The sequence below is a fragment of the Hylaeus volcanicus genome, chromosome 1 (genome assembly GCF_026283585.1).
Source record: "Hylaeus volcanicus isolate JK05 chromosome 1, UHH_iyHylVolc1.0_haploid, whole genome shotgun sequence".
Classification (NCBI taxonomy): Eukaryota; Metazoa; Arthropoda; class Insecta; order Hymenoptera; family Colletidae; genus Hylaeus; species Hylaeus volcanicus.
In genome coordinates, this window is record NC_071976.1 from 28,531,690 (window position 1) to 28,544,993 (window position 13,304).

Genomic DNA, 13,304 nt, shown 5'->3' on the forward strand with positions numbered 1-13,304 from the left:
GTGCGTGTATGTATCTATATAAAATTTGGCGTGTGGTGTGAGTATAGATATAGTACATTTATTACAATTAAATTATACATACTATTCAGTTTTGTATAGATTTGCCAGTTTGATAAATGTGAAAAAATTACAATATCAGATTTTTAACGTAAAACGTATATATGCTTTACAGTTGAATGAAAGACTGTCTCTTTTAATAACGAATTGTTGAAGAAATACTGTTTTAAGTAGTGTTGATATATTAATAGTGCATGTCTTGGTTGATTAAATTATAATTATATAACAAATGCTTAATAATACTTTTTTCCAATGTTAATAAATTTGCGATCGCCTCGATCACTATTGACCAACATCAAAATTTCCTTTTCTAGCTCATTGGTCATCAGTGATTGACGTCATTGATTTGAAGTAAAATTTTGTATAACAAATTATCACTTATATTTGTAGAAATATGACCAATATTAAAACATTATAAGACAACAATAATTCATAACAAAGCAATAGTACGAATTATGAAACGCACTTATAAACACTAATAAACATACTTTCCCATAATCTAATATTGTAATCAAGTTATACAATCTATTTATGTTCTGAATTAACAGAATAAATTGCGATAGAGTTGGATAACTGAATAAAATACTCCCGATAAAGAATATGTTAAAGAACTTTACATTTATACAACAAATGCGGTTTTTCGAATTAAAAATACAGTGATAACTTGTTCACTTTGTGAACCTGATTCAGTGCAATTTTTTATGAGTATAATGGATAGATGTATATTTTTCTAATATCTTGAAATATATCATTATTACAAAATATCGTCTGTTTCCATATAATATTGGATTCAATATGTTTAATATGTACCTTTAAATTAAGCAAAATTATCTGTACTTTCTGACTTTTCCTTTACATTAATACATTGGTTGCCGTGTGCCTGCCAATGGGTCACTCCCTTTTTTATAAGAATTTACGAAATGTAACTCCACTTAGCTTCTATTGACATATTTTTGCTGTAAAGTAATTTGTAATCAACTGAAAATATTGATATTACCAACAGCTTTCCAGTTTGTGCATTCAATCAAAATGTTCTGCCAGTCAACCTGTTATAGCATATTTTACCCTATAGACCCTTATCAACAGATTCCTCTGCCTTGTCGACACAGTACTCTACCTTAACACCCTTACCAGCAGAATACTCTACCTTGTCGACACAGGCCCACTCAATCATTTTGCTGATCGCTATAGTTACTTCTATACATGATTGAAGTAAGAAAACACAATTTTTTGTTACATCTACGTACATATACGAACCAATATGTTCGCTTTCAAGGTGTATATATTCCCAAAGAGAAATACGGAAAATATGTTTTAACCTTTAGAAGAACGTTTAGCGAATGAAGACAGAAGAATCAAATTATGCGTATTAGGTGATTTGTACACTAATCATTGACTGATGTTAAATTTTTTAAATAAATAAAAATATCGAAAAAATGTGGCGCCATCTTTCGGCAGACCGTCCAAGTTTGTCGGGAAATAGTTGACATATCATCCGCTAGATGGCAGTAGTAGGTGTAGGCAACATCATTCCCCATATTATCATCGAGTTCAGGATTATATGAAATCGCCGGTCAATTTGATAAATGTTCCATAATTTATCACATTTACCAACTTTAATGTAGATTATGCATAAACACCGCATGTATTACATTCACCGTAACATATACATTATACAAATATCGTATATTTTATATTTCAATCCAAATCTAATGCTTATTCAAAGGTCGCGCTGTTAATCCCGATATTGTGCAATCATTAAGATTAGAATTACGTTTCTAACCTCATCTTATGTAAACACGTATTCAATTTTAAAGGAGGAACCACGTTTTATCACGTTTATTCAATTTGGGCGATTGTCTTAGATGTGAAAAAATATGACAAAGGGTATGTAAAGTAAAGAATAAAAATATTATTATCCCTCTCTTTAAATAATTGTCACACTACAAAACTGTGAACATGTTAAGTGTATCATAATGTGTTACCATTTATAACTAACAAGATTTCTATATATTTAAACAAATTAATTGTTATGTTATCATATCGGGAAAAATTAAAAAATAGTATTGTAATTGCAATTTAAATTTATTTTGGCAAATCATGTACAATGTTTATTACAAAATAATTTAATTTACAATATATAGAGTCAGCATAAAATATTTTTTTCCATATATTATCATCAAAGTTCTTTCATTAGTAATTGTAAAAAGAGTATATTGTTATATAAACAATATTTGTTTTAATATCATTCAATAAAATATGAATGTATAATGTTGTATACGTGTCAAAACACAAGTATAGGAATATTTTCATGGAATGTATTATTTTGCTTAAAAAATACTTTGTGCTTAACAGAAAAACAGACAGTAACTATAAATATTATCTTGATAGTTCTCATACTGTTATCAATTTGATCACTATCTACTTATGAAGGTAATAAGAATAGAGTAAGATATTTTAAATGGTAATTGGAACCTGTTGCACAATATGGATATACATGTTTTCAATTATTAAGCAGATCATCATTGAATACACAAATAAATATACAAAAAAATTGTATAACAAATTAATGATAAGACTATATTATATTTAGAGAAAATACATTAGTATATAAGTAAAGTAAACTACCTTACTTATATACCAATGTTCTTTTTCTAAGCATGATAGTATTATCATTAACTTTTTATGTATTTGATCATGACCTCGTTAATCGTTTATTGAAAGCGCTTGTATCCGTGTTACGCAACATGTTCTAACCAAAGATTGAATAACTGCCTGATTTACCATGAAAAATACCTTATTTTAATAATAACAAATATATCTTTCTCTTTTGTTAAATACGTTTAAAAATATACATTTGTACACCACTCCTTGAAGAATGATAAATTGTAAACAGTATAGATACAATATTTTCACAATAGTTTAAATAAATATATAGTACTATTCAACATTTGTGCCAGTGTATCTGGTACACTTTTTGAAAATACTAATATGCAACACTATAAACAGTGGATGGTGAAACAATGTAACAAACAAAATGTGCAGATTTACTGGCACTTAAAAAATATGTACTATGCCTATAATTAGACACAATTATCAAGATTATATTAGCAAATATTGTAGAAATATTCAAATAAATGTTATTAATGTATTAGACTGTTTAATATTTCGACGAACTGCCATTAGTATCAAGTTTTAACTTGATTTAATCTTAAATTTTTACTAATGTTTAACATAACTGTCCACGCTATCTGCTCATTTTTTCTTCGAATGTATAAATACTTAAAATGAATACTTCATAATTCCTACACATGAGTTACCAGAACTTCGAATTCTGCTAACATTATCTTGCTAATTGTGTCTATAATACGAAGTAATTATATAGCCATAACAATAGTTTAAAATCTTCATTTTGTTCATTATAGTTTTTAGTTGAAAGCATTCAAATACCTTGGTAGCTCAATATGTGTATGTGCGTGGGCACGCGTGCGTGTTTTAATTTATGTCCCAGGAAATTGGTTGAGGTTCACTATGAGCTTTTAGAAGGATACACTCCAAAATTAGATCTCAGTTGTTCCAAAAATACAAATGTTAGGATGGTGTGTGGGGCTAGTCTAATAAATGCAGGTACATAACCCTGAAATAAGATAGAGATTAATAGCTTCTTGAAATAACTATAATAAATAATTAATTAATCAACTTACTTTAAAAAATGCCAATGGACCAAGCTTAGCAGTGTAAACAAATAAATCCATTAGACCCTACAAAAGAAAAAAATTATTGGATGTAAAATGAATCATTTTTTATCACATTTATAGATACGGAAGTTACCTTGAATTCTCCAGGTTTAGCATTCATTGCACGTGTTTTCAAAACATCTAATGGTTGTGTTAGAGTTGTAGCTATAGCGCCCTTGGATTGTACAAGTATTATTAATAGAATCTGGTACATTTTGGAAGATTTCCTTTTAATACTTACTGCGCATACGCTTGATAATACATGAGTAGCAGGATTATCTTTAAAGTGACCACTTTGTAGCAACATAATTTTAATTTGGTCATAAAAACTCAATTGTCCAATAGTCATTAATGCAGCTCTTAATGTTGCAGTAGAACATCCACTAAATAATTTAGTTACACCTTCTTGTTGAATTATGCATACTATTCCATCTAGAGCATGCTTGTAACTACAATAACATTCAATGTTAACTAACAAAAATAAAATAAAATTAATATAAATAAGTACTTTCTTACTTTCGTCTTAGTTCTGCTGGAAGTTTTATATCATTTTGCATGCGTACATTAATCACATCTCCTGGTGTACCAATAACACCACCAGCTGCTCCTGAGAGTCCAGCCAGTAGTAACTTTTGAGTAAATAGTAATGAATGTCCAGGTTTTTCAAATGTTTGTTTACCTACCTATATGGGTATAATGTATTCAAAATATATGTATAATAAAATACAAACTTCCTCAAATTTATTAATCATAAACTAAAAAGATTAGATGTACTTCGTATGCACCAAATCGCATTGTAGAGTATGTCAACTGACGAAGTAAAGAAGCACTAAGTCCATTGTATAAAGCTGTAATTCCTTGTTTTTGTATTATAGACGTTGTTAATCGTAGTACAGATATTTTCCCTTCTTGCTGAGTTTGTAAATGAACCTGTAAATTTATTTTCATTTATTAATACAAATTTGGATTAGTAACTCGAATATGTATAGTAGGATACAGTAACAAAAATACCTTTAACAAATCCAGAGGATGGGTAACACAAGCAGCACCTGCAGACGAAAGGCCCCCAAAATACCAACGTGACAATTTTTTTGTTTCATCTGCCATTTTTTCCATGTGTTATATCTTCATAGGAGAAATTAAGGGTAGCATGCTTAAGTAGCTACAAGTCAAATTTATATTTTAAATGTACAAATGATATAAAATGCAATATATTTAATGAACTTACTTTTTCTTATATGACTAAGGTAGTAGTGTAAATATAAACAAAATATATACAAAATATGTTAAAAACATGAATAAAAGATAAGACTTGGGGATTTCTTAAATGAAGCAATTGAAATTAAAAGTAGACAATAAAATCTAGAACTATCTTAAACGCAATACATTATTTTAATTAATTAATTATTTATTTACTAACAAAAATGTTCAAACTTGTTAAATTCGTGGGACTTATATTCTTCTCTTTAATAAATCCAATAGATAATTTTCTGGTATACTTATCAAAACTAAAGATATAAGTAACAGATATAATTGTTGCGTACATAGATATATACAAGTGACCCCTTCATGATTTACAATGTTAAGCATTAACTATATTTTTCTTTTTTCTTTTTTTTCTTTTAGTGGTCGGATAAGATCTATCTATCGCTTATATACGCGACATGTATACAATTTTATGTCATTATATCGATTCCAAAGAATTGCCAATTAAGGAGACTACCATGTTTATCATGTAATACATATTTAATTAAAGGAATGATTCATTTTTTATTCAAACGAGACAAGGGTTAAGTTAGAATAAAAGCACGTTACAATTTTTAGTTTTACAATTAATAGTAAGTAAAAAACATCATTCGTAAACGTAACAAAATAAATGGCACGGAGATAGAGATATATTAAGAAAATCAAAACTTACTGTATGTCGTGGTGCCGATCGGATTTTTAGATCATTGTTGGTTTTTAAGCATGCCAGTAAAAAAACTGAACTTCGTCCGATGAAATTCATCACATCACTGACCCTAGAAACTCGACGAACGCGCACGCATCAGCTGATAGCCACGTGTAATACCACCTCTTTCTATCAAGGCTAAAACTATATTTTTATAGTTGGATTCGAAATTGATTGCATTTAGCTCATATTTTTTTTCGTGAAATAACGATAATATGCAAGGTCACTCGAAAACTATAAGGAACACATTTCATCGTTTTTCGACGAAATTTTACTGTATCAATGAAATATTTTAAAACGAAAAAGAAAATTTCCAAAATTGTATTCTCATTCAAATTATGCAACATAATTATATATATATTTACACATTTTCCCTGTTAAAATCTTGCGCACTAACAATTTCCTATTTCTGTTTACACTAAAAGAAATTATAAATAATATCACTTTATGTCATTATACTGTGGATTGTACCCTCCTACTTTCTAAAAATATTTTAACCAAAGTGCTTACATTATTTGATTACTTAAATTGTGTTAACTTTATTAAACATTTTAAATTTATCTTTTAGCTGTGGTTTAGCTTCGAATTACTATATAACTTTTTCAAATTTTTTCGATGTGTAAAAAAAAGAACAATTCCCAAGCAATAATAGTTCGACATTTTATTCAAATAATAGTTAGATATTACAATTCAGTTACCAATTGAATAATATAAATAATAATACCCAAACGAAATTATTTGTCGATGATTCAGTATTATGTAATATTACATTTTTTGTTAGGGTGGTTATGTAATTAGAGCAACATTGCTCTAATTACTATGTAAAGTAGCGGTAAATGGTGGGGTTCTTTATCCCACTCTACTTGTCCCTTCTGTTTTTTAATGGGGCGTGTGATAACGTAATGCGATGTCAACCCACTGTTTCTATACTGTTGTAACGAAAATAGAGTGGGGGAAGTTGGACATTGGACAGTATTGTTGTAAACATTGATTTTTACGAAAACTGACATAAATATTACATAATATAAGGGAAGCTGTATAATATACGCACTATTTTAATACTCTTTATCGATTGTAATTTTTAAAAATTTCGAGTCATATTTAATTTTTTATGTACAATATGATAGCATATGCACAATATGATTTGTATATGTATGATATATTGGTATTTCTTTGTTACTTTTAATATTGCCCGGAGAATTAAAGCATCCTTTTAATAGTTTTTGACAATTGAAAAACAAAACAAATTAACGCGATAACGTGTAACATACATTTGTTTAAAAAAAAAAACAATCGAAGATGACCATGAAGTAGAAAAAATAGAAAAAGCAATAACACACATGACTTACATTCGAATACTTATGTATAATTTTAACGTAAACGTAATCGTTATTCAAAGGTCGCGCGGTTAATGCCGGTATTATACAATCAATAAGGTTAGAATGAAGTTTCTAACCTCATCTTGTATACCTGTATACACGTATCGAATTTTAAAGGAGGAATCACGTTTTATATATTAAAACATAAGTTTCGATAAAACTGATAGTTGCAGATATCCAGTTTAATTTGGTTGCTTATGATAGATGTGAAAATATATAACAAAAGGTACGTAAACTAAACAATAAAAGTCCTAATCTTTTTGTTTTTGAACAATGTATACTACACAAATTCTTTAAATAAAAACATTTATTTTCAATTGTGTACTTTCTTTCGTTTAGTGCAAATTATTGATCGCACAATGGAGTCAGTATCCGATATGCTTGGTATCGACAAGGTAAATATGGGTGGAAAAATAATTTTAATCGAAGAACGTCACGACATCAATGCAAGCTTCTTATTAAATTCAATTATTTTTGATGCGTTGAAAAAGAATTATGGTATCTGTTTTGTACTTTTTCATAATACTTTTAACCATTATCATAATGTAAGTATGAAATTTGGCTATAACCTTACAATATTAAGAGAAGAAGGTAAGGTTAAAATTGTAGAGCCAATGAAAGTAATTGCAACCATTATGCAATGCATAGATGGAAATACGACAAATAAGTTAAATGTACCTGTTACCAAACCGTCATTTGATAACAAGGACAATATAATCCTCAATTTGCTTACTGTTATTAAAAATGCATATCTTGAAATGACAAAACATGATAATCCTGTAATTATTGTAATTGATGATTTAAGTCATCTATACAACTTAGGATTCAGTTTGAAAGACACCATGTATTATGTTAGATATTTAAGATCACTGGTTGAATTTAACAATGTATCTCAACTTTGCCTTGTAATTCATACATACGAACGCGAATTGCATAGTTGTATTCTCAATACATTTGTACATAGTCTGAAACATATGGCACACTTATTTGTTATGGTTGAACCTTTTGAAACAGGATATTCAAGTGACGCGTCTGGAAAAATAACGGTGAATTGGAGAATAGATAATATCAGAAGAAAATATAATTGGTCAGAGATAGTAAGGTACATTTACAAATTATCAGATCGTCAAGTAAAAATTTATACACCTGGTACATTAGCCATGTTGGTATAGAATAAAGTTTCTAAAATTTATTTACAATTATATCATTATGTACATTTATACATATGTGTTCGTGCGTGCGTGTATATTATATGCATTTACATATAAAAATTCAAATAAAATATTTTTTCAATTATGCACAAAAAATGGTTATTTTTTCACACTTTCATGTTATATACATTGCATGACATTTATTATTTTTCTAATCGGGTAGATTATAATACTGTCGTTTTATCTCTACCTTCAAAGTTTTATGAACAGTTTAATGAACATTTATCTGTCATTGTTTAGTTATTATAGTAATCTTAACAACATGCAAGTTGTTAAAGTCATGTTTTTTTTTCAACGTGAATATTTACATATATATGATAACCCGCATTTTGTATAAAATTCTAAACATAAACGTTTTTAAACGTCGTAGTCGATAGTAAGATTTTCTAATGATGAAAATGTGTTTGAACCAGATAGTATTTTCCCTCTTTCAAAGGCGCATGCGTACTCAGGCGTGAGACCCGATAAACGCAGAGTTTCGTCTCTGTAAGGTTACCAGTTTATGGCACGAGGCACGACGGCGAAAACACATATGTTGTGTGCGATGCGCGCGTCCTTCAAGGAGAAGGAGAAGGTCTCTTGCTAGTTAATTTCTCCGAAAATTGCACGAACCGGTATGAACTTTTGGCAGAGGTTGTACAAAAGAACGCCATTGGTGAGTAAAAATAGTTTAAATAATAACGAACAGGTTATGTATCAAAAAGCATAGCTCGGCGGTATGTGCAATACAATGTATATAAAAATTCATGTGTGTAACAAATCAGTGCCATTTTTTCATTAATATCTACTAATAAAATACCATAAAGGAGTTTGAGCATACGTATGATTTTTTTGAAATTTGTAAACAACGAGAAAAACACATGAAAATGTATTTGCTTTCATGATAAAGAATTACGTCAATACGAATAAGGTCAGGTAAAGATTATTGGCAATCGTCCTGCTAGTAGTAAGAAATGTATTCTTGAATTCATCAAAATATAAGTGGCAGGAATATGCTTGTTATATTAAACCTATGTTTTTAGAACATAACCATAGTTTCGTAACATTAAGTTTTGACGTGAATGATCGAAATATTTATAAAATGTAGTTTGATTAAATTTATTCGTGAGGATAATTTCGTAGTGAATATTTATACATAATACTTATATTATTATAATAAGTATATAATGTATAATAGTTATGCTATAAACGTATAATGTGTTCCACGACAATTTTATATATCCTTTCAGGCTAACTACTTTATATATACTTAACTATTGATATTTAATAAATTTACACTTCGTGAGGTACTCGATTTTCAAAATATAAAAAATTTGAATTTTCCAACAACAAATAAAAATTATTGAAATGGGAGCTGGTCAAAGTGCTCGTAAGCTTACAATTGATAACGATGAAGAAATAGATGTTATTAAGGTATCGAATGCAGTTGTACAACGATTGACTCAAAGAGCCAAAGAAACAAGTTCTGGTTCAGAAACAAAACGTGATGAAGTAAGACCTACTACTGATACACAATCAACAGTTGTATCTTCAAAGCCATCTGAAAGCAGCAATGTACCATTGACTTCTGGATATCCTGTATATCATTATCCACAATTAACATTATCTGCTCTTGAAATACAGCAACAGAAAGAACACGAACTTCATAGTCAAGATCAATATTGGCAAAATCGTTTAAAAAATTTGGAAAAGAATCACTTAAAAATTAATAATATTATGGATCAAGAATATAAAAAGGCTACTGAAGAATTATATGTAAATGGTATGCATAAAATTAATGGCATACTCTTATAAAGATAATATTGTTTGCATTTGTTTTATACTTACAATTATTTCTAATGATTTTTATTTTTAATAACCTTGTTCTGTATTACAAAGTAATATAAGTTATATACATTAGTTCTCTTGATACTGTGTTTACAGATCAAAAGAATGTGAATGTTCAAGATGCCATACAACCATGTTTAGAGAATACTACAAAAGTACTCAAGTGTTACCAAGAGTATCCTAAAGAAATTCTGATGTGCTCTAATCTAGTCAAAGAATTTTCTAATTGCGTGGATCAACGTCGTGCCCGTGTAATTGCAGCACGCTGTTAATATTTTTCAATATAGTAGTTAAAATTATTATGAAAGTGAATGTTATTTAATAACAAAATTTTTAGTCATCGACAATAAATTATGTAATATTTTAAAAGGCGAGTACTTATTTTGTTATGTTCATATTACTAACACAAATTATTTCTATTAGAAAAAAATCGTAATGAATCAAAAGGGTTAAGGTCATCTGTGGGGATTTATTTTGAAGAAATGAATAACACTACACAGTGGCATTTTTCGTAAATTTATTAAAATTTTACCTAAATGCATAAATTTTGACATAAGCTGTTATTAATATTTTACAAGTTATTAACGTTCGTGTATGTCATGTTCTAACATTTTAGAGTCAACAACAGCACTATGTCGGCCTTTTTTTGTCCTCTGAAATAAAAAATTCCAAACTTATTTTAATCCCAATGAACGTGGTTACCATCACTTCTAGAATAAACAACATACAAAAATGTTAACAAAATAACGGCCTTGTAAATGTGACGTTCGGAATTTTACATCAGTTGCACAACTTCTGTGTGCTATACAAAATATTTCTCATACTGATTCAAGCCCTTTGTTAGTCTTGGATGGTAAGGATGGTTTATAAGATTAATTAAGTTAGATAAGTTCGACCAAACAAATTATAAATATTCTATATAAAAGAATCATTACTACCTAAACCAGTGCTGTCCAGCATATGCTCCATAGAGCTTGTGGACGTTTTCTTTCTTTAGTATGTGTGCCCGATTCATACAAATGCGTTGACGTGACGTCAAAAGGGACAAAGGTACGTAAAGGATTACACTCGTAGACAGCATTGATTTAATTAGTATTTTATTTAATCTGCAAAATTTACCTCCACTATTCCAGTTGAAATCGCATATCCTACCATTGCTAAAGTAGCAAAAATTCCAGCAAGAAATTGATTCCACCTTTTATTAGGAACATCATTTTCTGAATCACTCTTCATTTTTTGTGAATTCTCCTCAGCCTTACGTTGTTCATAATTGTGATATTCGTATTCAAAGTATCGTTGTGATATTCGCGATACATATTTGACTAAATTTGTGCAGGCTTTTAGATGATTTTGTAATGCTGGATTTGGCAAAGGAACTTTAAGTAGCAATGCCAAATAGGAATATATGATGGCATCGAGTATAGTAGGTTTTTCACCAAAAAAGTATTCTAAATCTCCAAGTCTTGTAGATAACAATGTCAAACACTTTTGTGCTTCCGAATATACCTGAACATGTACATAAATGATCATTAGTAAATATTACCTAACAATTATGTTTGAGAAACAAATATTAGCAGTTGTTACCTGATTTTCTATGGCATCCACACTGTCTTCATTAGGATATAAAGTGTCAAACATTTCTCGAGTTTGTCGTTCAAACTTTCCTGGATAATAGAAATTTAATGGAAATGGCAGTGCTTTGCAATACCAGGGCCTTATCAATTCATCTAAATTTTTTTTATCTAACCACCTAAAAATATAAATATTTCGTATTAGCTACTTTATTTTGCATCGCTTCTTTTGAAATGAAATTAAGAAATATACGTACCAAATAAATTTTATAGCAGGAAGTAGTTTCTCTTTTAACATTACATCATAAGCAACAACTATTGCACATTCTTTTTCAGTTAATTCAGATTCTGTGTTATAATTTTTTTCTCTAAAATATTGTACTATTTCTTTAACTGTATCAAAAGTGCCACTACTACTTTTCAATACAGGTAATCGACCATTAAGTGCATTAAATGGATTGCCAGAAGTATTTACTTTTAAAGATATACCATTAAATTTAGCATAGGCCTGAAATTATTAACATTATAAATTGCAAGATATTGTAAAATTTCAAGTTTTTCCATGAATATGTATAAAAACATTTTTATTATGGAACATGAGTTAAGATTTTTGCTTTATTATTTAGTTCATTTATATAAAAAGTAACTAAAATAAAGTTTGGTCGTGATAAAAATATGAACAAAAAGAAATTTTGTTATTGAAAACTATCATGTGTGGAATGTATAAATACATTTCATTCGTTAATTTTGTTTTCATGGCATTGATTGGTTAGGAAAGAAAGCATGCACCGCGAATAGGTATCATAACCTCTATTTAAAATACATACCAAAATTTGTAAACATTCTACATCAATTGACGGTAGACCCCAATCACCTTTCCATACACTTAATTCAAGTACTTCCATATCATAAAAGTTTAAAAAATTGATCACTTTTATGATTTATAAATTGTATAGAAAATCACAGAGCACTATTTTCACTCCATAACATGTATGTACAGAGTTTAATTCACTTTTCAATCGGATATAAGATTTACAATAATTTAAAAGATAATCAATCTGAAATTTTCTATGTTAACTAATGTTTACGTTTGAGCAATATGCGAGAACCTTAAAAAACAATTTTCATTTTATATTAATTAGATTTCGTATACATTAGCCAAACATATAGGCATGTATATATATATGTATGTACATACAGAATAGATAGTGTTAATGAAAAATTTAACATGATATGCCGTCAAAAAAAAAAATTGAATTTATACTTCATTTGGTAAAAATGAAAAGTTGGGTAAACAAAACCACATGGCTTTTTGACAGTGCCGGATAGGCCGGAATTGCAGGGCGCTGAGTCTTGAATAAATGTTTCCAATGGAAGTTACACACAAGCTACTACTTATTAGAGTAGGACAAATTTTATTTTGGACAAGGAATAAGAATTAATAAATAACATCGAAAAATTTATTTTAAAGTAACGAATAAATTTTTATTTTTTATTGTCCTCCATGAAGGAACCATGGGGGTGCACATGTGATTTGTTCCTGATGGTTCTGACTGTACCAAGCAGTGCCA

At 28.9% G+C, this 13,304-nt stretch overlaps 4 protein-coding genes across 9 annotated transcripts; 2 read left to right on the forward strand and 2 right to left on the reverse strand.

Annotated features, from left to right (window-relative positions):
- Window positions 1-1,710: 1,710 nt before the first annotated feature.
- On the forward strand, window positions 1,711-8,420 carry LOC128875269 (elongator complex protein 6). Its single transcript, XM_054120704.1, has 3 exons — window positions 1,711-1,944; window positions 7,145-7,350; window positions 7,464-8,420. The coding sequence occupies exon 3, from the start codon at window positions 7,484-7,486 to the stop codon at window positions 8,294-8,296; it is 813 nt and encodes a 270-aa protein (XP_053976679.1). The 5' UTR covers window positions 1,711-1,944; window positions 7,145-7,350; window positions 7,464-7,483; the 3' UTR covers window positions 8,297-8,420.
- On the reverse strand, window positions 2,121-6,279 carry LOC128875261 (mitochondrial dicarboxylate carrier). Its single transcript, XM_054120691.1, has 8 exons — window positions 5,713-6,279; window positions 4,806-4,956; window positions 4,569-4,724; window positions 4,311-4,477; window positions 4,036-4,243; window positions 3,889-3,969; window positions 3,762-3,818; window positions 2,121-3,694 (listed from the first exon to the last, which is right to left on the reverse strand). Exons 2-8 carry the CDS (start codon window positions 4,908-4,910, stop codon window positions 3,587-3,589), a joined length of 882 nt encoding a protein of 293 aa, XP_053976666.1. The 5' UTR covers window positions 4,911-4,956; window positions 5,713-6,279; the 3' UTR covers window positions 2,121-3,586.
- A 408-nt stretch (window positions 8,421-8,828) lies between the features above and the next one.
- LOC128875272 (MICOS complex subunit MIC25-like) lies at window positions 8,829-10,531 on the forward strand. 4 transcript variants are annotated; one of them, XM_054120727.1, is made up of 3 exons: window positions 8,829-8,990; window positions 9,565-10,097; window positions 10,259-10,531. In XM_054120727.1, the coding sequence occupies exons 2-3, from the start codon at window positions 9,683-9,685 to the stop codon at window positions 10,432-10,434; spliced, it is 591 nt and encodes a 196-aa protein (XP_053976702.1). In that variant the 5' UTR covers window positions 8,829-8,990; window positions 9,565-9,682; the 3' UTR covers window positions 10,435-10,531. The 4 variants fall into 4 exon arrangements, with proteins under 4 accessions (XP_053976702.1, XP_053976719.1, XP_053976693.1 ...); XM_054120744.1 differs by lacking the exon at window positions 8,829-8,990 and adding an exon at window positions 9,004-9,250; XM_054120718.1 differs by lacking the exon at window positions 8,829-8,990 and adding an exon at window positions 9,004-9,245.
- Window positions 10,532-10,678: 147 nt separating this feature from the next.
- Window positions 10,679-13,072, reverse strand: LOC128875244 (metaxin-1). Of its 3 annotated transcripts, XM_054120671.1 has the most exons (6): window positions 12,932-13,072; window positions 12,561-12,842; window positions 11,991-12,241; window positions 11,747-11,912; window positions 11,282-11,668; window positions 10,679-10,815 (listed from the first exon to the last, which is right to left on the reverse strand). In XM_054120671.1, the coding sequence occupies exons 2-6, from the start codon at window positions 12,636-12,638 to the stop codon at window positions 10,744-10,746; spliced, it is 954 nt and encodes a 317-aa protein (XP_053976646.1). In that variant the 5' UTR covers window positions 12,639-12,842; window positions 12,932-13,072; the 3' UTR covers window positions 10,679-10,743. The 3 variants fall into 3 exon arrangements, with proteins under 3 accessions (XP_053976646.1, XP_053976655.1, XP_053976637.1); XM_054120680.1 differs by having other exon boundaries at window positions 10,679-10,872; window positions 12,561-13,030; XM_054120662.1 differs by having other exon boundaries at window positions 12,561-13,027.
- Window positions 13,073-13,304: the final 232 nt, after the last annotated feature.